General features: G+C 53.3%; 5 protein-coding genes across 7 annotated transcripts; all 5 read right to left on the bottom strand.

Moving 5' to 3' along the window:
* Nucleotides 1-150: 150 nt before the first annotated feature.
* Nucleotides 151-2,546, bottom strand: Hyal3 (hyaluronidase 3). The gene is given in 4 exon segments (XM_051140500.1): nucleotides 151-326; nucleotides 329-398; nucleotides 503-592; nucleotides 1,647-2,546. Coding segments are annotated over 4 exon segments (1,236 nt in total).
* A 671-nt stretch (nucleotides 2,547-3,217) lies between these two features.
* Naa80 (N-alpha-acetyltransferase 80, NatH catalytic subunit) lies at nucleotides 3,218-6,573 on the bottom strand. Its single transcript, XM_051140427.1, has 2 exons — nucleotides 6,186-6,573; nucleotides 3,218-4,395 (listed from the first exon to the last, which is right to left on the bottom strand). The coding sequence occupies exon 2, from the start codon at nucleotides 4,379-4,381 to the stop codon at nucleotides 3,437-3,439; it is 945 nt and encodes a 314-aa protein (XP_050996384.1). The 5' UTR covers nucleotides 4,382-4,395; nucleotides 6,186-6,573; the 3' UTR covers nucleotides 3,218-3,436.
* A 1,062-nt stretch (nucleotides 6,574-7,635) lies between these two features.
* Nucleotides 7,636-10,199, bottom strand: Hyal1 (hyaluronidase 1). Of its 2 annotated transcripts, none has more exons than XM_051140546.1 (4): nucleotides 9,931-10,199; nucleotides 8,687-9,613; nucleotides 8,158-8,247; nucleotides 7,636-7,999 (listed from the first exon to the last, which is right to left on the bottom strand). In XM_051140546.1, the coding sequence occupies exons 2-4, from the start codon at nucleotides 9,584-9,586 to the stop codon at nucleotides 7,682-7,684; spliced, it is 1,308 nt and encodes a 435-aa protein (XP_050996503.1). In that variant the 5' UTR covers nucleotides 9,587-9,613; nucleotides 9,931-10,199; the 3' UTR covers nucleotides 7,636-7,681. The 2 variants fall into 2 exon arrangements, with proteins under 2 accessions (XP_050996503.1, XP_050996504.1); XM_051140547.1 differs by having other exon boundaries at nucleotides 10,113-10,172.
* A 5,935-nt stretch (nucleotides 10,200-16,134) lies between these two features.
* Nucleotides 16,135-21,217, bottom strand: Hyal2 (hyaluronidase 2). 2 transcript variants are annotated; one of them, XM_051140370.1, is made up of 5 exons: nucleotides 21,051-21,172; nucleotides 19,813-20,064; nucleotides 17,969-18,935; nucleotides 17,393-17,482; nucleotides 16,136-16,878 (listed from the first exon to the last, which is right to left on the bottom strand). In XM_051140370.1, exons 3-5 carry the CDS (start codon nucleotides 18,887-18,889, stop codon nucleotides 16,468-16,470), a joined length of 1,422 nt encoding a protein of 473 aa, XP_050996327.1. In that variant the 5' UTR covers nucleotides 18,890-18,935; nucleotides 19,813-20,064; nucleotides 21,051-21,172; the 3' UTR covers nucleotides 16,136-16,467. The 2 variants fall into 2 exon arrangements, with proteins under 2 accessions (XP_050996330.1, XP_050996327.1); XM_051140373.1 differs by lacking the exon at nucleotides 19,813-20,064 and having other exon boundaries at nucleotides 16,135-16,878; nucleotides 21,051-21,217.
* Nucleotides 21,218-24,050: 2,833 nt separating this feature from the next.
* On the bottom strand, nucleotides 24,051-26,223 carry Tusc2 (tumor suppressor 2, mitochondrial calcium regulator). The gene is made up of 3 exons (XM_051140528.1): nucleotides 25,707-26,223; nucleotides 24,402-24,522; nucleotides 24,051-24,245 (listed from the first exon to the last, which is right to left on the bottom strand). Exons 1-3 carry the CDS (start codon nucleotides 25,850-25,852, stop codon nucleotides 24,180-24,182), a joined length of 333 nt encoding a protein of 110 aa, XP_050996485.1. The 5' UTR covers nucleotides 25,853-26,223; the 3' UTR covers nucleotides 24,051-24,179.
* Between the last annotated feature and the right edge of the window lie 938 nt (nucleotides 26,224-27,161).

Here is a 27,161-nt window from a genome sequence, read left to right as displayed (position 1 = left end):
CTATTTCTCAGGGATTCTGAGGGAAGCTATGTTGGTGGAAGTGAGCTCTGTTCTTAGGATAGTTCTATAAGCTAAACAGCATAAATGAGAATTCCCCTAGGACTGGGAAAGTGGCAACAGGAACAAGCAGCAAGGCAGGAACTCCTGACTCTATGTTGTCTCCTTGGGCTCAGGTTCAGCCTCCTTGCAGGTAGGGCCAGCCCAGCCCGAGTAACAGCGGCATCTGAAGGACCTCCAGGCTCCAAGACTGTCACCTGGCTGAAGGTGCAGAAAGGCTTCCATTTGTCCTGGGTCTTTCCGGGCACAGCGACCATGGCCGTGGCAACAGCCTTAGTCACATTGATCACATAGGGCCCTAACGTGCCCACTAGGTAGTCATGGAGATGCCAGCACTCCTCCTGAGGAGAGAAGAGAGATGTCACTGCTCTTTCCCTATGACTTGGCATGGCTTCTCCCCTAACTTGGGGCTCCAGCATGTGTATGACAAAGGGGCAACGCTCACCTCAGAGCTGGAAAAGCTCAGGTCTCCCCAGAGCACCACTCCGGCGGCTCCCAGTGCTGCACTCAGACCAATCGTCTGCATCAGGTCATCCTGGAGGCAAAGAGCTGTTAAGGCAGAGCTGGCTGGCCGGATCCATCAGGTCCCTACTTCACCATGATCATTTGCTTTACTGCTGTGACTCATTCTGCCTCTTGACAGAACCTCTAATTAATTTCTCAAGACCACCATTGAGAGAATGACTGTCCTTAGGTTAGGCATACAGCCATGCCTCCCTATGCCAAGATAGGGGGGTTTTGTTTGTTTGGTTTGGTTTTTGTTTTGTTTTTTCTCTTCTCAATTTTTTTTTTTTTTTCGAGACAGGGTTTCTCTGTGTAGCCTTGGCCATCCTGGACTCACTTTGTAGACCAGGCTGGCCTCGAACTCACAGCGATCCGCCTGCCTCTGCCTCCCAAGTGCTGGGATTATAGGCGAGCGCCACCACGCCTGGCAATTTTTTTTTTAAGACAGGGTTTCTCTGTCTAGCCCTGGCTGTCCTGGACTCATTTGTAGACCAGGCTTGCCTTGAACTCACAGAGATCCTGAGTCCTGGGATTACAGGCGTGTGCTAATCACTGCCCAGCCTAGGATAGGTTTCTTTTTTCCTTTTCTTTCTTCCTTTATTTTTTATTTTTTATTTTTTTAGCTTTTGTTTTTCGAGACAGGGTTTCTCTGGCTGTCCTGGACTCGCTTTGTAGACCAGGCTGGCCTTGAACCCACAGTGATCCACCTGCCTGTCTCCCAAGTGCTGGGATTAAAGGCGGGCACCACCATGCCCAGCTAGGATAGGTTCCTTTTAAAACCCCTAGATCACAGCTGGGTGTGGTGGCACACACCTTAATGCCAGCACTTGGGAGGCAGAGAGAAAGGCCAGCCTGGTCTACAAAGCGAGTCCAGGACAGCCAAGGCTACACAGAGAGACCCTGTCTCAAAAACAAAAACACAAAAAAGCCAAAATAACCCAAACAAACAAAAAAGATAAATAAATCCCTAGATCATGACCACCCCCCCCCCCCAAATCCCTTTGGAAAAGTCTTTTTGTCAACCTTTCTAGGTAGGATAGAGCTGTGTCTCTGGACCAGACTCCTAGATCTTAACTTCTACTTACCAGAGACAAGACTCTCCCAGAGCTCCGGTGTGTGAGGCGAGCATAGGGCAGAACAGGTAGAGGATGTGCATGCCCAGTGAGGGCTACACGGAAGGCCTCCTCCAGCCGGTGTCGGACGAAGGCCTGACGGTAGGCAGGTGGCAGTCTGGGTGGGAGGTAGATGCTAGGGTAGAGGGCACCAGAAGCGGCCCAGAGCCAACGCAGTTGGGTGTTTTGGGTAATGATGGCTGCGTGGCAATGGCCTGTATAGTTGGAAGCCATTTTATGCCAGCCGTTGCCACGGGCTGGGTATCATCGATAAAAGCCCCAGAACCCGTGTGGGCAAAGTGTCTGGCCCAGCTGCAGTGTGTATTCCATCAGTGCACGGGCAGCTTGCTCAAAACCAGTATGGGCTTTGCGGAGCTGTTCCTGAGGGTCCAAGTCAGGGAACATCTCCTGTGCCCAAGCCCAGGAGGCTGCTTGGTAGACTTGCCGATGGGGGCCCCAGTTCCCAGCCCATTGTGGACACCACTCTTCCCAGTCTAGCACTGCCAAGCCAGCAAAACTAGGTCCTAGGCTGTGGAGGATCTGGTGGGCAGCTTGTGCCAAGTGGTGATCTAGCGACACAGCCTGAGGGATGCCCCCATTGTGGGCTGTACCTCTAGGTCCAAAGTAAGGATAAAGACCAAACTGGTTCTTGTAGAAGATGGTGATGTTTTGGCCATGAAAATGCTGGCCATGGTTGGCTTTAATGCCGAGGGCGCGGAATGGTAGATGCACACCAAAGCGGGCCTTACATCTTGCTGAGGGTATATTCCACAGCACAGAAAAGGGGCGCTCAGGAGCCTGCAGCAAAGACTGGCCATGCATCAAGCACAGGCCTAACCCTACCACCAGAGTCAGGCCTAGCTGCATGGTCATGCCACAGAGATGGAAACCTGCAGGAGATAAGGGGTAAGCTTAGAGTCCATGGCCTAAGCCACACCTTCTGCACAGCAGGAACAGCCAGGAAAGTTTCCCTAGTTTGGCCCCTCAGGGAATGGGGGCAGAGCTGGGGGCTTAATATGGCTTTCAAGTGTTCCATGGGTCTCTCAGCGAAGCCATGCCCCCAAGCACCCTGGTCTGCTCCCCTTCAGTATTCTCCATCTGTTAAGTCTCCATCATATTCTCTGAGGCTTCCTCATGGCTGTCACAAACCCCCTTCCTCCCCCTGCCCATACTGTCTCTGTCTCAAGGACACGCAGCTCTCGCCTTCTCCCTTCCCTGGTTTAATTCACATTCAGCACTCAGGTCACTAACGTCACCTTTCTCCCAGATGCCTGGGGAAGTGAGGGCTCTTGGGCTCCCAACATGAGTCCTGTGACTTTTTTCACCCCTGCTTGTCTACAAAAATCCTCATTGCCTATGTCCAGAGCACGGCCTGCCATATAGGAAGTGCTCGGTGAATGGTAGTGAGTGAGTGACAGGGGAAAGGAAGTTATCTGGAGCCTCGAAGAGGATGAGGAGCAAAGGACAGACACTACCTCATCAATGGCTCTTGGGCCCAGTTAGATAAGTAGGGTTTGTGCCAGGCATAGGGGACCTGGGAAGGGGGTTAACCAATAAACTGTCACAGCCATACCTAACGGAAGCCTTTATTCAGCCACGCTGACAGCTCTGAGCCGAAGCTCTGAAGCCACCTCCTGGCCCACTGGTACCCAGGAAACATACACAGGCTAAGGTTGTCCTCAGGGGGCTGAAGTATGGCCCGTGGGGCTGAGGCTGGGACTGATCTGGACAACCCAGCATTCCAGAAAGACAGTGCCTAGCCTTCAGATGTCTTTTTCCATCCAGAATATAGGGCACCCCTTCAGATCTCGGTACTGAGTCTCTAGCAGGCTTGGAGGAAGGGGCCCTGGTGACGGAGGGGGTGAGGTAGTCATTGACTGGGGTAGGGGAGGAGGTGGTGGCAATGGGGGTCCCTTGGAGCTCCTTGGGACAGCTTGGGCAGCTAGGATGGGCTCCTTGCCGGGTGCCTGGGGGCATGGTGTCTTAGAGAAGGCACGTAGGAGGGTGGTGGGCAGGCGACGGCTGGCGAAGACCAAACCCTGCACAGGCTCGCCCAGTTGGTAGCCCAGGTGGGCATAGAAGTATAGCTGGTCATGAGTGGTGAGGTGCAGCCGTCGGAAGCCCCGGGCTCGGGCAAAGACCTCCAAGCCCTCCATGAGGCGGCGACCAAAGCCACGGCCCCGCAGAGCACGGGCTACCACCACTGTCTCCACTAAGAGGCTGTGGGGATGGTCCAGCACCCGGGATAAGCGGGCATGGCCCACCACGATAGGGGCGGTTCCAGGTGTGGGATGAGGGCTCAGCAGCATCAGGCAGAGGGGGAAGGCATCTGAGGACTGGCCCAGGGAGTGGAGGCGGGAGGCGCGACTTCGTGGCCACTGGTCATTGATGAGGTCAGCACAGGCACTCAGCAGCTCGGGTCGGCAGTGCACAGGCTCCAGGGTCAACTCAGCCGGGTTGAGGGCAGGGGTCTTCTCTGCCTTGTGTTCAGGCTCCAGGGTAAGCTCAGCTGGGCCAGATCTGAGGCTCATCTCTGGGCGGCATGTAGAATCCAGGGTCAGCTCAGCTAGCCTGGGACTCAGCAACAGCTCTGGCTGGTGTGCAGGATCCAGGGTTAGCTTGGTCTGGTTGAAACTCAGGGTCAGCTCTGGCTGGCATGCAGGATCTAGAGTCAGCTTTGCTGGGCTGGTACTCAGGATCAGCTCCATCCGGTGCTCGGGGTCTAAGGTAGGGGGTTAGCTTGACTGGGGCCAGGGCTCAGAGTCAGCTCTTGCCTACAGGTAGGATCCAGGCTCAGCTGAGTCAGGCAGAAAGCCAAGGTCACTTCCTGTTAGGTTTCAGGTGGCTCAGTGCCTGGCTGGAGGGTAAGGCCACAGTCTCTAGGCTCTCTAGGCAGTGGCAGCTCCTTATACAAGGGCTCATCTGCAGATAGCAGCCATGCTAGGCTGTGTGAGGAAGACAGGGTCGGGGCAGGGAAGGACTGACAAGTGGGAGGGGGTGGGGAGCAGGTACCCCGGAACTGAGGAAAATGTGCTTCAACCTTGTTCCCACATGCACCTTAAAGCATAAGTAGCCTGGAACAGACTCACCTACACTTGAGGAGAGCACTCATGGAGAGGAGAGCAGGGTGAATGAATGCAGGTGTCTTGCCCCACACTGGAAAGGGCTGAGGGTGGGAATGGTAAATGCTGAAGGCTGGCTGGGGTCGTAACCCACTTGCTGGGCCATCTTTTGTTTGGGTCCCAGCCCTCCACCCTCCAGGACAAGTAGCCTGTGTTTGCCTCAGTCTCCTCAGTTCTGCGTTCAGAGGTATCAGCCCTCACCACAAGCGGGTTGTCTTTACTAGGTTTTGTTTTTGTCTTTGTTTTTGTTTTTTGAGACAGGGTTTCTCTGTGTAGCCTTGGCTGTCCTAGACTCGCTTTGTGGACCAGGCTGGCCTCGAACTCACAGTGATCCGTCTGCCTCTGCCTCCCAAGTGCTGGGATTAAAGGTGTGCGCCACCACATTCCAGCTCTTTACTAGTTAATGACTGTAGCTGGCTAGCCTTGGCAGAAGGTGCAAACCAGACACCACTATCTAGCTTGCTCTCACCTGTTTTCTTTTTCAGAAGATCTCTCCCAGGATCCCAGGAGTTCCCCTAATCCTCCTCCTTACTACTTGTCATATCCCCACCCCCACCCGGGGCTTGGACTCAACTGTCCCTATCTATGGGGCCCCACCAGCACCAGCATGCAGGTTGGCCTATCGCACAGAATGTGGCTTTTGCAAGCCTCCATGCCTTTGGCCCGAGTTTTGTAGTCACCCTGATAAGAACCATGGCTTCCTTCCTAAATCTACAGGTGTCCAACGGCCACCAGGTTGGAGACCCAGGCCTCCGATGCTTAAACCCCCCGTTGATTGTTTACCCACCTCATCCTAGGTTCTGCTAGCAGGGCAGTCTGTTTGGGTTTTTCTTGCAGTGGGTGGACAGTTGAGTCCCACTCTTTTATTCATTTGCTCCAGAAAGGCCTCCTGACTCTTCTTCCCAACGTTCCTGGTCCCTGAGTCTGAGGACAGGAGGCTCTCTCCTCTCACACAACCCACACACCTAGTAGGGCTTGTAGCCTCTTACCTGAATCAGTTGGCTCAGGAGTCCCAGCAACCCCTCCCCAGCTCCCAGGCCTGCTAAGTAAGGTCTGGTAGGAGGAACCTCAGGGCTCCCTAGCTCAGAGCCCCAGGGTCCTCCCCCCTCACCCCCACCACAGGCTTAACCCATTCATTGCGGGGGAGGGGGAGCATCCACCAGCGTGGGTGGAGCTAAGAGAGGGTCTGCACCTGTCCCTTGTGGGTCACTGGCCGGTGATCTTTTCGGAATGGGAGTTCTGAAAGCTTGGTTATGGGTGGGTGTGGCTCAGCATGCTCTAACCGGGAACGGCCAACACTGGGAAGTCTTGAGGGAGAGCCAGTAACTGGGGAACCACAGCCGCGGGGAGGATAGACAAGCAGCATGTGAGAAATAAGGGTGATACTAACATGGTAAAGCCGAGTTCCGAGATGGTCCGCGTCCCGCCTGCGCACTCTTCGGTTTCCCGGTGTCTCTGGCACCGACTCCTCGTTCTGCCCTCCCTGAGCCCAGCAGTTCGGAGGACTCACTGCAGTCTTCGCAGGCGACAGCGCACCTCCTCCTAAGTCCTCCGTGCCTGGAATGTCGCCACCTAGACACTCCGCCCCTGGTTCTGAGCGTCACAACAGAACTAGGATAGACCCGTTCTGTCCCGGGCTTCTTCCCTTCCCGTGGCGTCTCGGCCGGAAGCGTGCTCTTGTTGGCTCCGCCTCCTCTTGCCCCGGCCACTGGGTTAAGATCCGCCTGCACCTCTCCCCGCCTCAGATTCAAAGAAATGGAGTTTTGTCTCCTCTCCAATCCTAGTGTATCGGTGGAAACGGTCCGATCAGGTGGAAATTCCTCCTGATTACGGAAAGCAGTCGTCCTCAGACAAAATATTTCGGTGAAAGAGAAGAGCCTTTCTAGTGCCTTCTGGGTTCTGAGACCTGCCTATTTTAGGAGCTAAGTAAAATAGGACAGCTTTGTTTGGTGGGTTGAGTAATGCAATTACTCTCAGCAGATTCAGGGATCGTGTACAGTGGTGTTAATGTGTTTTCCCAGGCCTCTTACTGCACCATCAACACATCATAGCTGTGCAAGCCCAGATTTCAATTTGTATATCTCTTGGGGTTTTTTGGTTTATTTTATTTTGAGATAGTGCCTCTCTACGTAGTTGTGGCTGTCCTGAAGCTCATTATGTAAACCAGGCTGGTGTTGAACTCACAGAGATCCTCCTGCCTCTGCCTCCTGAGTGCTGGGATCAAAGGTGTGCATCATCGTGCCTGGCCTTGCTTGTCTCTTCTTGGTAGGCAACACTGGACAGGAAGTGCTCACCCTCAGTGGCTGGGCATATAGTGGTAGAGCACTTGCCTAGTGTGTGCGAGGTCTTAAGTTCAATTCCCAGCACAGCAAAAAATAAGGAAATAAAAAGTGCTCACTCTCCTTGAGTGTCTTGGGCTGCGAAGATGGAATGAGTTAGTCTACCTGTGGTGCTTATGTAGCACCGGGCTTGGCACGGCACAGACATATGGTAAATGTCGGCTTTTGTGACTGCTTCCTTGTAGATTCTGGAGGAATTGCCTGTGATCCTGCCAAGTAGGTCGTTATAGGCACAGAATAATAGTGCCTGCCCTTAATTCTGACTCACTGTGTGTGACTATCTCTATGAGTGTGCCTGTGTGCATGTGACCTTGACAGTGGCTGAGTGTACATACTCCTGTGATGTGTGTGTGTGTGTGTGTGATGTGTGTGTGATGTGTGTGTGTGATTGTGTGTGTGTGATGTGTGTGTGTGTGATGTGTGTGTGTGATGTGTGTATGTGATGTGTGTGTGATGTGTGTGTGTGTGTGTGTGTGTGTGTGTGTGTGTGTGTGTGTAGGCCCAGCGTGTGTTAGGTGGTTGGGGCTGTGCAGTCTGGCACAGCTAATCACCACATAGCCGGCTTCTCACACCACCTCCCACTCCATCCACGGTAGCATCGACACTGGAATTTCATAGCCATCTGCGCCCGATCCTTAGGTGAGAGGCTACCCTTGGAGCTCTGGGGCCTGCCTTCGTGTGTTAGCTGAATGGAAAAACTGACAGGGTTGAGGGTGAGGAGAGTCTCAGGATAACGGGGATGGCGGACACAGCGACCATGGCTGGAACACAGAGCTTTACTGCACAAAAGAGCGGCACTGGTCACGTTCACGATGAAGGGCCCAAGTGTGGAATCCATATACTCTTTAATGGCCTGGCATAATTCCTGAGTGGGAAGGAAAGTGTAAGCGACACCACAGCCGTGGTGGATGAGCCCGCTTAGTCCTGGGAGGCACTTGCCTGTTGCTTAGCCAGGACTTCAGGGGCAGAGAGAGTAGCCCATTCTCTCCTCATCCCTTCCCCGACGCCCAGGCCTCAGCTTACCTTGCTTTTGGTTTTTTCCGAGCTCACCCAGAGTACCGCTCCTGCTGCTCCCTGAGCTGCAGCCTCCCCCAGGCTGCGTTCCAGCTCCTCCTGGGAAAAGAGATTGCACAGTTAGTTCTGTGGGACCTTTGTCCCTGTGGGAACTGCTGTGACATCACTGGAGGGGACAAATAATCTGTAGCCTTTACGGAGGCTGCTCTAGCGTTGGTGGCCAGAGGCAAGCCTGTTCCCTGTTTACGAGTAGACAGGAACTAATTTTTCTATTAAATTCTGATTCACTCATGCTTTACACAGAACTTAGCCTAAACCAGACAGGTGCTCCATGTAGGGTGGAGTGGATGGACAGAGCACTGGGGTGTTTAAGTCAGTGTCAAAACAATTTGTACAAAGCCCTGAGTTTGGTTCCAGAGAGCTGCCTCCCCCGCTCACCCCCAAAGATAGTAGTACCCTGGAGCTAGGTGGGCTCAGCAATTGGACCTATTACCTTATTACCTAACAAGGAAATCTGACAAGGTCACAGAGGACTCACCAGGGGCAGAAGATGATCTGTCATTTCATAGAAGATCTGGACGTAGGGCACTATGGGCACGTTGGGGTCTTTGGAAGCTATAGCTACACGGAACGCCTCTTGCACACGGTGTCGAACATACATTTTTGTCTTCCCTGTGCCCATCAGTGCTGCAGGCAAGTAGATGCTGGGATAGAGGGCATAGCTCTGGTTCCACAACCACCCTAGTTGGTCATTCTGCTCACTGATGCTTAGTGGGCACTGGCCTGTGTAGTTGGAACTTAAAAAATCATAGTTGTAGCAGTCAGGGAAGCCATAGTAGCCCCAGAGGCCACGGGGTCGCAGTACCTGCCCAAGTTGAAGGGTGCCTGCCATCCAGGCCTGTGCTGCTTCCTGGAACTGGTCCTGGGCTACTGCCTCCACTAAAGTTTCTGGCCAGTCAGGGTGCTCTGCACGGACCAGCTCCAAAGAGCGCTGTCGATAAATGTCTTTGCTGTCCCAGTTGAAGGCCCACCGTGGGCGCCATTCCTCCCAATCAATGACTGCCAGTCCTGAGAAGTCAGGTTCAGGTATGGCAGCCTTGATGTCCTGGAATGTGTGAGCGAGGTGGGTAGCCAGGCTGGCATTCTGGGGCAGGCCACCAAATACTGGTTCCCCGGTGGGTGTATTATAGTAGGGGTAGGTGCCCAATTGCCACCTGTAGAAAAGAGTCATGTTAGGGCCGCGGAAGCTCTGCTCCTTGTTGGCGATCACATCAAAGACACTGACATCCACATCCACTCCATAATTCTGCAGGCAATTGTAGGTGTCACCATTCCAGATAGTGATGAACGGCTGGCTGGGTAAGATGGAACCGCTGGAGCCTTGGGCCAAGTGGAGCAAGGTCAGGAAGACAGGACAGATGTGAGGCAGGTGGGCCATAGTGGCATGGGGCCGGTCTGAGGAAACCTGACCAAGGGAGTCCCGTATAGTTAAGTGCACATCTCGAACTATCTGACCCGCCGGCCCCGCCCTTGAAGTAGTTGGGCCCAGCCCCTTGCTTACAATTCTGTCCCTGCTGGGATTTCAGTTGAACATTGCTCTACAGGGCTCAGCAAGGTCAGAGGGCAGGCTTGGACAGGAGCATTGCCATGAAGGTACACGTGAGTCACCTCTGTGGCCAGGACCCTGCCGTCTGCTTCCCCCAAACTTTGCCTTTGCTGGATTTTACCTACCCTCCCCTGCCCCCTCCAACCCCCCCTCCCCCGCCCCCACAAGGGCCTCACCTTTGTTCTGAAAGGAGCTGAGAGCTGTGCCTTCAGTCCCAGGCAGACCTGGTGAACAAGGGAGGCTCTTCTGTTTCTTCTACTGGGAAGCTGGAAGCCGTTGGGAAAAAAGAGATGCTTGAGTTAACCAAAGAACAGCCCAGCCCTGGAAACAAGCCTGCTGCCCACTTGTCCCTGCTGACCTCAGGACTGAAGGGTTCCTTTCTCTGAATTTCCTGACCATGCTGTGTAAGGCTCAGCATGGCTTGGCTGGATTCTGTCCCACACACTGGTCCTACTTGCACCAGCAGGTAGAAGCCGAAGCAGCCTGCGGAGGCTGCTTCTGCTCCGGGGCAATTCTGAGCTTTTGTAGTTAGTCACCCCACCCAGGCCATGGGCTGGCCTTGTCACAGGGGTGGGACTGGGGCTGGACTAGCCAAAGCTCCTCCTACTGGGACAGCTTTTGGAAAGGGCTTTGTGTCCTAACTGGGGCGGGAGGTACAGGGTGGATGGCGGCAGACGGACCTGGGCAAGCAAATGTGTGGTCCTTCAGTGTGGTCCCTGAGGACTACATGCTGATAGAGTCATTTCTCCACACCACTGCGACGTTAGGCGCTAGGCACTTTTGACTTTGTGGGTCCCCTCCTCATTAAAACAAGTTGTTTTGTGTAGTGCTGGGAATAGGACCCAGGCTTTCATGCCTGCTAGCCAAGTGCTCTACTACTGAGCTATAGCCCTAGTCCCTTCAAAAAGGCCTTTGAAAATATAAGAAAAGCCAGTAAAAGAACCTGCAGCTAAGCCTGGTCATTTGAGGTCAATCCCTGGGACACACACATGGTACAACTCTTTTCTGACTGCCACCCAAGCACCACAGCACACACATACCCACACGGATCTACAAGTGAATGCTACACAGAGAAACCCTGTCTTGAAAAACAAAAACAAAAAAACCAAATACAACGAATGTAAAGAAAAATGTTACCTTAGGAAAAAAAGTGGCAAGCATAGAGAAATACACTCCAGATTCACCTTTGGCATTTACATTACACATATGTACACAAACACCACACGTGCATGTGTACACAAGCCAGAGGAAAAAAATCTTTGTGGGTTCCTAGGCGTGTGGTGGCTTTAAGCTCTGCCTATGCCTGCCGTGCCTGTTAACCTGTCCCCTGCTTCTGGGAGGTTCTGTGTGCATGGTTAAGTTGTGTCTTCACCCTTTTTATGGTTTTGATTTGTTCTGTTTGTTTGTTTTTTGAGACAGGGTCTCTCTGTGTTAGCCTTGGCTTTGTAGACCAGGCTGTTCTTGAACTCACAGTGATCCACCTGCCTCTGCCTCCTGAGTGCTGGGATTAAAGGCGTGTGTCACCATGCCCAGCCTCCTTTGTATGTTCTTGGTCAGTGACTGTGTCTTCGTGAAGCTCTAGTTGGTAACTGGACTACTGCCCAAAATTCCCAGGGGTTTATACTCGCAAGTGTGGGACTCAGTGCCTGGGATCATGAATGAGGCCTTGCTGTTCAATGATTATGTGCATAGCCATGAGGACCAGCAGGGGCCTATTAGTGAGTACACGTATAAGTAACATATGTTCATGCATTTGCGGTTTTACCCATTCACTGAATCACAGGCTGGTTACAGAGATCTGCTGGGTCCTCAGGCCCAGGCTTGCCTGCCAGGGATGGGAAAATAGGAGAGGAGAGGGCATGGCCCCACCCAGGGTGAAATGTTGTCTGGGCCTGCAGCTGTGTTGGATCCTAAACCACTGAACCCCTTACCTTGCTGGCCATTGAACATTGGCATTTATGGTGGGGCTACCGCCTGGGCTTGGTCTCTCTGGCTATGCATGCTTTAGGCCTCTGAGCTGCCCCAGCTTCCTCCCCTGACCCTTTCCCTACCTCTCAGGGAAGTTCTGGTTATCTTTGGTGTGGCGTGACTTTCTCTAAGGAAGTGTGAACCAGTTTCTATGCATTCCAGATAGGTTTCTGACAACAGACCAAAGAAATGATTCTGTCCAAGTCTAGTGTGGTCAATCAATGAGGTTTTTTAGGTTTGATTACAGGAGGAACACGATGGGGGTACTTACAGAAACATGGTTGACTCAAAGGCAGCGGCATCACCAAAAGGTCCACCCTAGTGCGGGAACAAGTCACAAAAGCTGTATTCTTGGTACAGCTTGCCAACTTGTAGGTAGCACCTCTCCAACAATTACTTACTGCTTTTGGGTTTGGAGGGGGCCTCAGTGAATCTTGTAACATTTTCTTTTTAAGATTTATTTATTATTTATACAGTATTCTGCCTGTATGTACACCTGCATGCCAGAAAAGGACACCAGATCTCATTACAGATGGTTGCGAGCCACCATGTAGGTGCTGGGAATTGAACTCAAGACCTCCAGAAGAGCAGACAGTGTTCTTAACCTGTGAGCTCTCTCCAGCCTGAATCTTGTAATTTTTTTATAATGATCTGGAGAATGCTCTTCCAGAGTGCTGGAGTTCAGTTCTCAGCCCCCATGCCAAGTGGCTTACAATTAGTTCCAGAGACTCTGACATCCTCTTCTGGCACAGAGGTGGCATATATCCCACAAACAGGTCAGAGGAAGGCCTGTGACGGACAGTTCTCTCTTTCCATCATGTGGACCCTGGGTATTGAGCTTAGGTCATCAGGATCTTTTAACTTTTTATTTTTATTTATTTATTTATTTATTTATTTATTTTTTTGGTTTTTCGAGACAGGGTTTCTCTGTGTAGCCTTGGCCATCCTGGACTCACTTTGTAGACCAGGCTGGCCTCGAACTCACAGTGATCCACCTGCCTCTGCCTCCCGAGTGCTGGGATTAAAGGCATGCGCCACCACGCCCAGCTCTATTTTTATTTTTTGAGACATGGGTTCTCAATGTAGCCTTGGCCATCCTGGACTCACTTTGTAGACCAGCAGGCTGGCCTCAAACTCACAGCGATCCACCTGCCTCTGCCTCCGAGTGCTGGGATTAAAGGCGTGCGCCACCATACCTGGCTGGCTTTCTGAGTTTTATGTGCCTTGTTCAACCTTCCTGGAGGGAATGGAATGTTCCTAACCAGAGGATGTTGAAGCAGCTACCTAATACCTGGGGTTTCACTCTCTCCAGGGGAAGAGATGTGGTGTGGTGGACGTGGTTTTGCACCAAGAGTGGAGTCATAGCTAGAGGAGTACAGGTCACAACTTTGAGGGACAGATTACAGGTGTGCGGAAGGTTCAGATGTCCTCCCATGCGCACTCTTGTGGTAACAGTTGTTTGTGTATCCATATGTGTGGGGAGTCAATGCTTTGCTCATAGTGGATTGACAGTTACCATAGGCGTCATGGCTAGATAGCAAAGGTTACAGCTGGCTGGCTCTGGATTATCCCTGTGTCGGGGAGGAGGCAGGATGCTTCCCTGGTCCTTGCCCCCCTTTGTTGAGTTCGGCCTTCTTTCTTCAAAATTTAAAATTATTAAGTCTGGTACAGTGGGGCCGGGTGATAGTGGCCCATGCCTTTAATCCCAGCACTTAGGAGCCAGGGGCAGGCGGAGCATTGTGAGTTCGAGGCCAGCCTGGTCTACAAAAGTGAGTTCAGCCCAGCCAAGGCTACACAGAGAAACCCTGTCTCGAAACCAACAACAGCAACAACCACGACAACGACAACGTCTGGTATGGTGGCACACGCCTGAAATCCCAATGCATGGGAGGCAGAAGCAGGTGGATCTTTGCGAGTTCACGCCCAGACTCATCTACATAGTGAGTGCTAAGCAAGCCAGGGCTGTATAATGAGATTTTTAAAGTTGTTTTCAAGACAGGGTTTCTCTGTGTAACAGCCTTACCCTGGTTGTCAAGTAAGTTTGTAGACTAGACTGGCCTCAAACTCAGAGATCCACCTGCCTCTGCCTCCTCAGTGCTGGAATTAAAGGCATGTTCCACCACTGCCCGGCTTTTTTTTTTTTTTTTTTTTTTTTTTGAGACAGGGTCTGTGTTAGCCTTGACTGTCCTGGACTCACTTTGTAGACCAGGCTGGCCTCAAACTCACAGCGATCCATCTGCCTCTGCCTCCCAAGTTAAAGGAAGTGCACCATCACCCGGCTGGTTAGTGCCTTTTACCTACAGAGTCCTATTCCTGGCTCCTTTTTGGTTTTAAGATAGGGACTCATAGGGCTGGAGAGATGGCTCAGAAATTAAGAGCACTGTCTGTACTTCTAGAGGTCCTGAGTTCTATTCCTAGCAACCACATGGTAGCTCACAACCATCTACAATGTGATCTGATGCCCTCTTCTAGCATGCAGGTGTATATGCAGATAGGACACTCATTTGCATAAAATAAGTAAATAAATAAATAAATATTTATTTATTTCTTTTGAGACAAGGTTTCTGTGTGTGGCCTTGGCTGTCTTGGACTCACTTTGTAGAACAGTCTGGCCTCTAACTCACAGCAGTTCCCTGCTTCTGCCTCCCAAGTGGTGTGTGCCACCACGCCCAGGGAAATAAATACATCTTTAAAAAAAAAAAAGAAAAGAAAGATAGGGACTCATAGCTCAGGCTGGTCCCCTAGAGAGCCCCTTGCCTCTCCCTCCCAAGTTACAGGGATTACAACAGGCATATGTCACCACCTGGTTTCTCCATATCACTTTTACATTTCAACATGGTTGTTGGCTGCCCTCACTCACTTTCTGGACTCAGGACCTAGTGCAAGCTAATTGTGGGAGCACTTGCAGAGCACTTCCTGAGTGCAGGGCTGAGGGAGTGAGTCACAGGGACATTCTAGTGAGGGAAGGCGGCTGAGGGAAGAAGAGTGTCAGAAGGCTCAGAGTTGCCCTGGCTGCTGTTACTCTCCTCTCCTGTTAGTTCGACTCATGGACAGGATAACTTTTTCATATATACAATCATATGCTGATGATCAATCTCAGGGCTTCACACGTGCTCGGCAAGTGCTCTATCAGTGATGTCTGTCCTGGCTCCAAAGCTGACCTTCGAGGATGACCCTGCTCCCCCAGATAGGCTAGTTCCCAGCAGCACCACCATGCACCCACAAAGACACAGGGACCAAGGCTCAAGATTGACATCTCAGCCTCCCTCCTTACCAGACCCAAGGCCAAGGCTGTGACCCAGATGGGGAAAGGGGGCATGTGACAGGAGAGCACTGCCCTTGGAGGCAGAAATGTTCTTGTCTGTAGGAACATCAGGGAAGATCAAGTACCAAGTGCCCTTTCTCTGTGGGTCCATGGTTGAGGTAAGAAAGCTGGTGCTGGCTTTGCCTAGGGTGACAGGATAGGTGGGAGATGCATAGCTAGCCCTATCACTGACACAATGGTGGGCCAACTCCATTCCAATCAAGAGATGGTGTTAGGGCAGTGTAAGTCCTACTCTAGTGGGCCCTTGTTGGCTCTGTTTCTTAACAATTAGACTTTATTATGCAAGCCAACTATCCTATACAAGAAGGGGAAAGACTTAAAGGGAAACAAGAGTAAACCTTCCTTCAGGTGGTATCTGTCCCACGGGAGGGATCCCCAGGTCTCTGGCCGGTAAGCTGGTCCTTTCCTCTTGTGTGATCCTGCTCCAAAAACTGCAGCTTCCTCCTCGATTTTCCGCCAGCATCTCTGTTGGGTGTGCAATGTCTGGTCAGCATCCCTCCCCACATACATTTGATTAGAAACACAATAGCCTGGCAGGAGTGTGTCATCCCCGTATGGTAGTGCTCCCTCCCCCGCCCTCCCCCATTGCTTCCCGAATTCCAGGCCCAGGATGGCTCCACCCAGTCTATCTCAAGGTCAGCGTGGTGTTATCCTTGGTGTTTCCAAGGGGCAAAGCCTGCCAAGACTGATTTCATCTGGGACAAAGCCTGCAAAGGGGCAAAGCCCACCAAGACTGCTTTCACCTGGGACAAAGCCTGCAGTCCTTCCACAGGCCCTGCTCCAGCATAATTGTGGAGTTGGCAGCTCTACCTCCCTAGGCCCCAGTAAAGTCCCCAGAAGAAAGATTCAAAGAGCTGAGCTCAACCTCATGGACAACCCTGGGCTTTTGCGAGCTCTGTCCCCCCCCCCCCCGCCCCGCCCCGGAAGCAGAAAATCCAACCACAGGCCAGGCACTCAGGAGGCAGAGGCAGGTGAATCTCTGAGTTCGAGGTCAGCCTGGTCTACAGAGTGAGTTCCAGGACAGCCAAGGCTACACATAGAAACCTTGTCTCAAAAAACAAAAAAAAAAAAACAAAACCAAAAAACAAACAAGCAAAAAAGACCAAGCACAGAAGTTGTTTTATATTTAATTTATAAAGGAGACCCCAAAATTATAAACTATTCTAGGAGCAGGGGAGTAGTTAGGCCTTCCCTGGCCTAGCTGTATCCTCTGTCCTCTCTGGTCAATATGAGGGGCTTCTCAGGGGATGTCTTTCTCCCCCTTACAACAGGGGGGTGACAGCTGGCATGGATGCCCTACTAGGCATCCCAGGGGCACTGCCCACTCCAGATTCATTCGTCTACCCCTTAACAGGCTCCTCATGCCAAGGAGATCCTGGTTCCGGAGGCCGGCTGGACTGATATCCAGGGAGGAGACCCCTTATGAGGTCCAGGTGAGGGCCACGGCTACCAAAACGAGCAGACTGGTGAGGTGGGACCCAGCCCAGGCGCTACGGGCACTTCCAGCTGACCGCTTATAGTTCCATTCGCATTGCTCGCCACCCCAGCCTAAATAGCACTGGCAGCGAAAGTGAGTCTGCAGGTAGTTGAGGTCAGCATCGCTGAGCTTTCCCTCGGGTCGAAGCTGGGGTTCGCTGGGTGTACGGCCACGCACTAGGCGGAAGCTGCTGGCACTGAGGTGCAGGAAGGTACTGGCGCTGGGGTTGCGGCGCACACAGCGCCCGTGATTGTGGCACTGGTTCCAACTGCAATACTGGGTGGCCCAGGACACATTGACTACGTAGGGGACCAGCAGATCTGTCAGGTATTTCTTGAGGTACTGACAGGACTCCTGGAGGAAGAGGCCAAGGTGAATATCTGATGTTAAGTGCCTTAACCCATAGCCCTGACAGAAACTGTCTCTATTATGGCGATAGCATCTCTTTAGCCAGTGGTGGAGTTGGAACCCTAGACTAGGCAAGTGCTCTACTGTGCCACACCCTTGGCACACTTATTTATATAAATATATAAACATCATATACACAGAGTTCATGAGCCTTTACAGTTCCCCCTATCCTTAGTGAGAAGTGGGGTGGAGGCAGACTGGAACCCAGCTGTGTCGATGAGGAAGGGTGGAACTCCAGCTGTGCAGGACAACACTTCCTCTTCCTGGGAACAGGGCGGAGGGTGGGGTGGGGGGGTACAGGGGGTGGGGTTGGGAGGTGGGGGAATGGGGGGTGGGGCAGGGAGGGTGCCCCCATGCTTAGGAGACAGACAACTAGGCTCAGTTTGTGTACCCAGATGAGGGTGGAAACCAAAGTGTACCCTTCCCACCTGTTTTGCCAAGCCGGGTGGGCCTCCCTTACCATATTTGAAGCATACACTGAGTCACCCCAGAAGATGACACCGGCTGCGCCCAGGGCTGCACTCTCACCGATGGTAGAGATGAGGTCCATCTGTGTGGGAAGGGGTGATTACTGAGCAAGACTGAAACCAGAGAGTATGGCAGGAGACTGGCACAGACCTGTTCTAACCTGCTGACCTTAGCGCAGCCCTCTCCTGGATGCCTCCAGGCAGAGGCTGCTTTGCTTCCTGTGTGTAATTCCCATGCCCACTTTGGACCTCAGGCTCCAAAGCCAAGAGCCCACACCTGGGCCCACAAAGTCAAGGGTACGCACCTGACTCCAGTCAGGATGGCTGGCTCTAACTAACCCTGTGCGCTTTCCCTGGGCTTTCTAGAGGCTTTCGGCTAATTCTCAGCATCTCTGGGCCTCAGTCTTGACTACAGCATGAGGATGACATTACCATCCCACAAGATTGAGAGATGTGGGACAGACATTAAACCATAGTACTTTTGGGCCCTACCTCCCCAACTCCCCCCATAACCCAAGCATGCAGTGGCTCCCGGAGGGAAGAAAGAAGGCAAGGCCTGGGACACATACCTGACTAAGTCCTATGAGTCCTCGGGTGTATGTGGGGCGTGTGAAGACATACACCGGGAGGGCGTGATTTGCATGATGGGTGTGAGCCACACGAAGGGCCTCCCGAACACGGAAACTGACAAAGTTGCGGCTGTGTACGGAGGAAGCCAGAGTCTCATCCAGGTACACGGAGGGAAAGAGGGCTGTGCTCTCAGCCCAGAGCCAGGCCAGCTGGTCGTTGCGTGCCACCTCCACATCAGGGCAGCGGCCCGTGTACGTCTCCCAATTCTGTACGTAATCGTGGTTATAGCAGTCAGGAAAGAGGTAGAAGCCCCACAGGTGCTGAGGGCGGACTGCCTTGACGTAACGTAGTGTGTTCAACATGAACTGCCGAGCGGCAAACTCAAACTCGTACTGTGCCTGTTTCACTATTCGGTCCGATGGCCAGTCAGGGTGCCGGCTGGCCACCAGCTGGCGTGAAGACTGTCTGTACACATCCTTCTCCTGCCAGTTACGCACCCACACAGGCCTCCACTCCTCCCAGTCAATGACTGCCAGCCCCGCAGGCTCCTGGGTGTGAATGTAGTGCTCCACTGACTCCTTCAGCATGGGCAGGTGCGCGCAGAGGCTACCGTTCTGAGGCACACCGCCATGCACGGACGTCCCAGCTGCATCGAAACGTGGATACAGACCTAGCCGGTCGTAGTAGAAGGTGGTGATGTTCTGGTTGACAAAACCCTCATTAGGTGAAGCCTCCACATCGAAAGCACTAAGGTCCAGGGGCACTTTGTGGCGTGGGGCACATTCTTGTGTGGGCACATTCCACGCTACCACGAAGGGTCGGCCAGTGAAGATGGGTGGCACTGTGGGCTTAAGCTCCACCGCCCATGCTACCTCCAGCACTAGGGCCAGTATGATGATGGGACCCAGTCCTGCCCGCATGCTGGGGGCTACACGAAGTGTCACCTGCCTGGTAGCAGCTCAGGAACTGAAGGAAGGGCGGGAGAGAACAAATCAGTCCAGAGAATTCCAGAGATGGGTTATTTCACCCCATCTACGGTCCCCACCCCATATTGTGCGGTACACCATGAGCTCGTGCTCAGACTGCCAAGGCTGTGACAGGTTTGAGAGCTAGCAGGATACTGAAGGGTAGGCAGAGACCTTAGCGACTCTACCAAAACCACAGTTTTTTCTGCTGGAGCTAGGCAAGAATCTCCTTTAGAGCTATGTCCCTTCTGAAAATGGGACAAATCAGGCTACGGACTCACTGCCAGAGTCACTTACATGTTTGTAGACCATGCAGTACATGGTTCTAGAACACCCTAAACACAAGCTCCAGCCTACACTTCCCTATGGCCCCCCACCCTCGTTAAGAACTCCCGATTGAGAGAAAGAACAGCATTTGGACACCACGCACACAGAAGTTGGGAAGCTGTTAGGAGCACCGCAGAGGAACTGGGATCTGTGCAACGCAACATGCGCCGAGCAGAAGAGTGAGACTGTCAGGACTTAAGTCTCCTTCGGTAGGAGGAGGCGCCCTGGCGACTCCGGGACAAAGGGGCAGCGGACTTCCCACAGCGGTGCTTGTCGACCTGCCCTTCCCACCACAGCAACCAAGAATCCGTGCGAGTCCTCGCGAGCGGCCCACACCCTCACCTCCCAGAACAAGGGGTCTCGGGTGGAGAGTATTTCCATCCCCCCCCGACCCCCGGTCTTTGTGCGGGACCCCGCCCCCGCCCCGCACGTGGAACTAGAGTTCAGTCGGGTGGGGGTGGGGTTCCTGGGTCATTTATGAGGGCCCCCCTAGAGATTCAGAGCCCAGCTCACAGAGAGAGAGTCACCAGGCTTGCAACGCCCGCCCTCACCTCGCACCAGGCGCCACTAGGACCCACGCCAGGGCTGCCGCCATCCTGGTACCAGCCAAGCCCGCTCCGGCCCTTCGCCCAAGCACTGCCCCCAGCTCGAGCCTCTGCTGGCTCCGCCCCGAGGCCAGCGGGCCCTTTAAGAATCTAGCCTCGGAGGTGGGCGGATGGCAGGATTTGCTGTCTCGCAGGGAGAGTGTGTTCGCCTTTCTTTCTGCCAGTGTTGCGGTACGAGTTCGACGACCCCCAGATCTTCTGGAGAGGAACACAGTTACCTGTCTGAGATTTAATACCTCTTGGAATCGGGATTCCCTCTAGAGTCTTAGCTGCGAGAGCCAACCAGCCGGAGCTATTACCCCCCCCCCCAGTCTGACGTAAGTGGAACAGTCCACTCTTTGCAGCTGGCTTCTTAAAGGGATAGAATATTGGATGGGGCGGGCGCGCGCGGAGGGGGTGGTGGCGGTGTTGGCATAAGGAATAAAGGCTTATGGTCGAGGCCTTGACTGGGGGTAGCTGCGGAGGACTCAATCCCACCTGCCTGAATTTGGACTCTAGTAGTGTGGGCCCTTTGTGTAGTGTAAGAGGTTTTGACCTGAGTGGAGCCAGAGACTCGGGACATTAATGATCCGCCAGCTCAGATTCCAGATTCCCTCCGCTAGTCTGCGGTCAGGGGAAGCCCCGCCCCTTGCCCGTCTAGAGGAGGGGGCCTAGAAGGACCTCTGAGCCCACTTCGGGCAAAGCTGAGGCAGTGGTTGTCCTGGTAACCAGGGGTGGGTCGCAGAGTAGCCCGAGGGGCTGAAGTTCAGACGAGATTAAGGGGAAAGTGGTCTACCCGCTTTCACCCGGTCCACACCAGGGCATGCCAACCCACTGTATTCTTTCCGGTTCAGTCTCTGCGACGAGGCGAAGGTGGAATTTGTCCATAGGGGGATCCACTCAACTCCAAATAAAGTGCAATCGTATAAGTTTCGGGCAGGACATCGTGGAAAGTAGGCTGCAGTGCCACCAACCCATATTCTGAACCCTTCTGCCATGCAGTACCCTTCTGGTGGGGAGTAGGTTTAGAGCCGTACCCTCACCACTTAGATCTGCTCTCCGCTGCGCACTCAACTCCTGCGAAAGCCGCGTCTAGCTGCCAGCCCCTTTCCCGCCCGCATGCCTGAAAGCTAGGGAGCGCCGCAGTAGCAAGCGCTTCTATGGCGGCGGCGCAGACCAGCATTCTGTGGTTTCTCCGAGCTCACCTGTGTGGGAGTCCGTCCGCCCAGTAGGTCGGCGGTCTCCCTCCTTCCTCAGGAAAGCCTCTCCAGCCAGGCTACTTGGGCCAGCTGCTGTCCTTTGCGGGACCCTGCTGGGTATTTGATAAACTCCATTCCCTCCCACTCACTCCCGCCTTCCATCCCTGCCCTTTTCCCTCACTTCCTGCTGCCCCTTGGGAACAGAGTGGGGAGGAGAGTCCCTTGACCCTGTTTCCCTTGGCTTCGCTTTGCACCCTTCCTTTGCGTAGGATCTGGCCCCATGAGTTGTGTGCCAGGTGACCGGAAGGAGATGGGCCTAGAGGTCAAGTGCTCATCTTTCTTCAAGTTGCAAATCATCCTCAAACCCAGTAGGGTGTGAGGGGGGAAACAAGTGGCGGTATTCATGGGAGTCACACTATTTGCTGTGTTGTTTAGTTAATGGTCCCCTAGAGCAGGTGCCAAAGAAGAAACTATGCTGCGTAAGGGGGAAACTGGCATGAGGGTTCTTCCAGTAGCTGAGTCAATTTTTTTTTTCCATTGAGAGCGGAAATATCTGAAGTGTGACAAAAAAGCCATGTGACAATGTTGATGCCTGTGCCTGTGTGATATGGGCAGGAGCTAAAAAGCTCTGCAGAGTAAGGAGTTTCTTACATGTGACCCTGTGGGAAAGGGAATTCACAGCAGGAACCCCTGGAAAACTAGCAGGGTCCCAGATGATCTTTCTGGAGGCACAGGCAAATCTGCCCGCTCTCAAATCATCCTGAGCTGACCACCCCTCGGAACCCAAGAGGCTCCCCAATGCTATAGTCCCTCTGCGAATAAAAAGCTGTACGGGAGCCGGGTGTATAGTCTAGGCGGTTGCCCTCCCCAGGGGCATCCATGAACCACTGTGTTGGCTTCACAAGGGACAAAAGTGTAGGAAGCTCCCAGGGTGAGGTCTACTGGGAAAACAAAGGCCAGGCGAGACTGTCCAGGGCAGGGACACTTCCTTAGGCAGCCAGCAGGAAGGAAGTTGAGTCCAGCCCAGCCGGATGGAGTGGGGGAACAGGGCCCTGACTCTCTATTGTTTATAGCTTTGGGGTCAGTTAGGCAGTCCAGGACAGGGAGTTCCCCAGGCAGGATGGTGCTGGTTAGAGCTATGATACCGTCTGATATGGGGAGCCCTGGCGGCTGAACAGGAGGCCCTGAATAGGGGCATTCCGCCTGGCGTATTGCAGGGGATGGCAGCCTATAGAACTGTAAGTTTAGGCTGCACAGAGTGATCCTATTCAAGACTTGACAAGTTTCGGCCCTTGAGCAGTTCAAAAAAAGCCAGCTGCCCTGAGTCCGAGTTGACAAACTCTAACTGGAAGGTTTCAGGCTTAGGCCTAGCAGGGAACCTGCTTAGAGCAGACCCTGAGAAACGTAGGCAGCATCCACTGGCAGCAGAGGGTGGAGGAAGTGTTGGGGACAGAGCCTTACAATCGAAGCTGCAAGCCTGAGCTCACCCTTCTGATGGCTGACTGGGAAGTCAGGTGAGTGTGGCCTGCAGAGCTTGGAAGGAGGCCAAGGGCATGGTGGGATGTGTCTGTCTATTATTGTTCAAGAATGGATGGGCCTTTGAGGCTGTCAGCTCATTTGAGATGATCTGGACCAGAAGTAGTCTACAACTATGTGTGGTCACACTCACCACTTAGGCGAGGCACCTGGGGAGATCTCCAGACGGATCCCAAGACAATGGACAGGTGAGTGGCCCCCCTGTAGCTCCAAGAGCTGGAGATGGTGTGTGGACACAGCCACCTGTTGGCCACGGCTGGTACTGCTGCAGGCGATGTTCAGACTTCTCATTGGCTCCTAGGGGCCTTCGCTAGCCTGGCAGAGTCAAGGCCACCTCATCGGCTCAGGTGGCAGCTTAGACACTGGGTGTTACACCTCACTGAAGCCACTCAGGTGCAGGGTCTACAAATGATTTTATTGAAACTGAACAAATAGCACAACAGTCTTGCTATGCTGGGGACCACCCTCCCCAAGCCATTGCCCACATTCTAGAAGCACAGAGCTTCCACAAATAAGGAATTTTTCTTAAAGCCATCTCTATATAGAAACCAGACTCTGCCTCAACATTATCATCGTCGTCTATTTACAAACCTTCACATTTTGATCACTCCTTTTATGTATCTTTCCCTTCTTTGTATCCTTACCAAGAGCATCAGGCCTTTCCCTTAGCTGACCCTGAAGGGGTGAAGATACTGTAGGAGAAGGGGTGATGGGCTCCTCATAGCTACTGTCACCAGCCCTACTGTGTTGCTTCTTACTGCTGGGTGGTGGACCACCTCGCCCCCACCAACTGGGGATGTGTGGGATGGGTGCAAAAGACAAGGGAGACTAGACAGAACATGTAGTGTGGGGAAAGTCCCCACAAGTACAGGTACCCCATACGGTCTGTCTTGACCCTGGCCTGCACCCTCGCAACCTGAGGGAGGGCAACTGGTTGAGATTAAGAGAGATCAGTCCAGCCCTGGGTGAGAGGAGAAGCCTCCCGCACTGGTCCCTGTTCTTATTTAACAGGCAGAAAACTGTCCTTCTGAGAGGGGGAATGGTGGCAGGTAGGCAGGAAGAACGAGGCTGGTACTATCTATCCCCAGTCTCTGTCCAACACAGGAGGAGTCGAGGTAGCAAACGGCTGAAATGCTCTTGACTAGGGGTGAGGGAAGTGAGGGAAAGGGAGTTCCCACTGGGTACAGCCCCTACAGCCCAGGGGCTGGAAGAAGGCAGACTTTGTTTGTAAAGTGCTGTAGCTTCTAGGAGGGCCGGGCCCTAGGCAAGCTTGGAAGAAAGCAGGTCAGGCAAGTAACTAGGACCCAGGCCGTTCCTGATCATGTGTCCCGCCAGGCTTCTTGAAGAAGTGGCTGGGGGAAACAGGCTGCTAATCCTGCCATTAACCCTCGCCAGCCACCAGCTGCTTATTGTTCAGACATCAACCAACACCAGTTCACACTGAGGGATCACCCCTTTTACAGCTGAAGGTTCTGGGCCAACGGAGTTTAGTTTATTCAGGGTTGTGGCACCAGCCTGGACTCCTGAACGGAAGCTACACCTTGAGCCTGGGAGTTTCTTGCTGGGGCAGTGGGTGCGTGTGTCTGCCATGCCTCAGGCTCACACTTCATAGAGGATCACGGGGAAATCCACGTGGATTCGGGGGGGATCCAGCCTCACGATGCCCTGCCATGGAAACAGAGGCTAGTGAAGATTGGCTCTGGGCCTCTGTGCTATGAGTCTTCCTCTTATTCCCAGCTCCACGCCCCCCCCCCATAAGGCCCATCTGTATCTTCGTTGACACGCTGATGTAGGCTCTGTGACCACTGCCCAGCCCCTCACCTGAGGAATCAGATTCTTATGTATCCGCCTCAGCTTGGCTCGCTTCTGTCCGTTCTTGGTGACGATTGTCTCCTCATAGAACTCGTGAGCCAGATCCCCATCTTCATCGTAGAACATGGAGCTGGGTGGAGAAGGGAACAAGCTGGGTTGGAGCAACACACCAGATCCTGGCAAATGCCACAGACCACAGGGGAAGTGTGCTGAGCCCCAAGTGAAGAGGCATCATCTTCATCTTGGTGGGAGAACAGTATGCCTGAAGAACTCTGCATGATGCTTGGAATCTACCAGAAGGAAGCAAGGAGAGCAGCAACGCCGCTGTTACTCTGTCACACTAACAGGAGGTGGTATCGGAGCACACTGTCTAGGCAACCAAGCCAATTCAGGCCCTTCACCTAGGGCGTATAAAGTGGGTGGGGCATCCAGGCCGTGGTGGTGCACGCCTTTAATTACAGCGCTCTGAAAGCAGAGGCAGGTGGATCATTGTGAGTTCAAGCCCAGCCTGGTGGTCAATAGAGTGAGTTCCAAGCCAGCCAACACTACACAAGACTTTGTCTTGAAAAACAAACAAAAATGTGGGTGAGGTAATGGCCCGGGCATACTGGCCTCACTTCTAAAGACAACTGCTGGTTCTGGGCCAAAGACCAAGATCGTGGATGTCTGAGCCAGGAAGGCTGCATTCCCAGTCATTCCCAAGTGGTCCGTACAGCCTAATGGAGACTGTCGGGTCTCTGGTATTTACTGCCACATTTCCACCTCGGGGAGTGTCAGTCCCTAGGAGCCCACGAGGTCCAGGCCATTTTGCGGGAGCCTCCCCACCCCGAGGGGCGGGGGAAAGGTTTAGATTACTGCTCCAGATCTAGAGAATCTAACTGGGTGAAGACCCCCCCTCCCCCGTGGCCCCACCTTCAACAGTGAGGCCTAGCTCTGCTTTTCTGGACACTATCTCAGAGGTTCAACTTCACCGTGGGGAAAGCAAGATATCTAAACAGAAGGTCATTTTTCCTTAGATTCCTCTAAGGCTTATTGTTAATAGAAGGAACATAAACGCCTTAAATTTGCAGACGGAGTGGGAGGAAACGAAGGTCTTAAGACTGTCAGAGACCGTTTTAGCTGTATTATGGAGGAGCTTCTACCCAAGGGACAAGCCTCGGCCAACTCTTCTCCAAAAAGATCTTCTGGGTAGCTTGGCTTTCTTTTCCCCTTGCTCTGACGAAGACCCAAAATATGACATTCGTCCTCATTCAAACGTAGGGGGCGTTTCTCATTCCCGGATGTCCTCCCCAAGGCAGATACCCATGCCCTTACCCGCGGCGCGTGAATACGAAGGGAGGCACCGCTCGGGCTCGAGACCGCACCAAAGACTGCTCAGCGCCCGCCGCCTCAGGGCCGCCGCCCCCCGTAGCAGAGGCAAAGGGCCAGAGGCCCCGAGCTTTGGAGCCGCTGGCGCCCATGTCAGCCCCGCCGGCGCATGGCGGACCCAGCGGCCGCTCCGCTCTTACAGTGCGGCAGGCGCGACCATGCCCTGCCCCAGCCTCCACTCGCAGGTGCTGCCGCCGCTGCCGCCGCCGCCTTCCGCAGGCTCTGCTGTCTCCACGGAAACCTCACTTCCGCTTCCGCACGCCCTGCACGCTGCCCCCTCTGAGTGGCTAAAGCGCTTGTCAGTCTACGGAGTAGAACCAATGGCCACACTCAGAAGCTCAACACCCTAGGATGCGCTGCCTCCAGGTCCCAGAAGGCTCTGGGTCCCAAGGGTCAGAAAAGCGGAGGAAATGTGTTGTTTTTGACTTTAAGGTCGCCGCGTGTGATTGTCCCAAAGTCCCTAACGTCCAAGGGCCAAGTGCAATGCTCAGTTAGGTCGCCCTTTCACCCCCAAAGGGACCTTAGGCTTGCCCCAGGCTGATACTATGTCTTTGCAGTTGTCACTTTTGCATATTAAGAAATTAAGGAACTTGGTAGATGTCTTTATTATCTTGTGTTGTCGGGTTTTGTTTCGTTTTTTGAGACAGTTTCTCTGTGTAGCTTTGGCTGTCCTGGACGCGCTTTGTAGACCAGGCTGGCCTCGAACTCACAGTGGATCCACCTCTGCCTCCCTGAGTGCTTGGACTACAGATGCACACCACCACGCCCGGCTGGCTACCTTGGGTTTTCTTGAGGCAGATTCTCACGTTAGCCTTAGTTGGCCTGGAACTTGGTAACAAGCTGGCTTCAAACTCCCATCAACTTGCCTCTGCCTCCTGAATGCTGGGTTAAAGGAGGGAGTAACTACACAGGGTGCCAAATGACTTTAAAAACCAACTTTTTGCTCAAATTTCTTATGGCTATATTTTGAAGTCTGAAGGAACCTAAACTCACCACTGTAAACTCAGCAGATAACATACTTCAGGAAAACAAGAACTGTTAGCAGCTGTACCCTTGTAGCATGTCAAGTGTGGCTGTACCCGTAAGTGGTTATTGCTATGGTTTCTCTGAGTTGGTGCCTGTGTAGCTAATTCTTGTCTCTACCATGACCTCAGCCCCCGGGGATTGAAAGACACCTGAATCCACAGGCGTACATCTCCTAACATTGGTTCCACTGTGGTCCTGGAAAGGATGCCCCCCGGATGTGCCAGTCACTGTTGGCAGTCACGCTTAGTAGGTGCTACCCTGACTGGGCCCACATCTATAGAGTCCAAAACCAGAAAGATTCTTAACCCTTTATTCAGCCAGTTCTCTCCGGCTTCAGGCCTTGATGGCGACTGTCCCCTTCCCCACAGGAGGCCA

The sequence above is a fragment of the Acomys russatus genome, chromosome 32 (assembly GCF_903995435.1).
Source record: "Acomys russatus chromosome 32, mAcoRus1.1, whole genome shotgun sequence".
NCBI classification, from domain to species: Eukaryota; Metazoa; Chordata; class Mammalia; order Rodentia; family Muridae; genus Acomys; species Acomys russatus.
The sequence above is the reverse complement of the archived record's forward strand: the minus strand, read 5'-3'. Positions and strand labels throughout refer to the sequence as shown.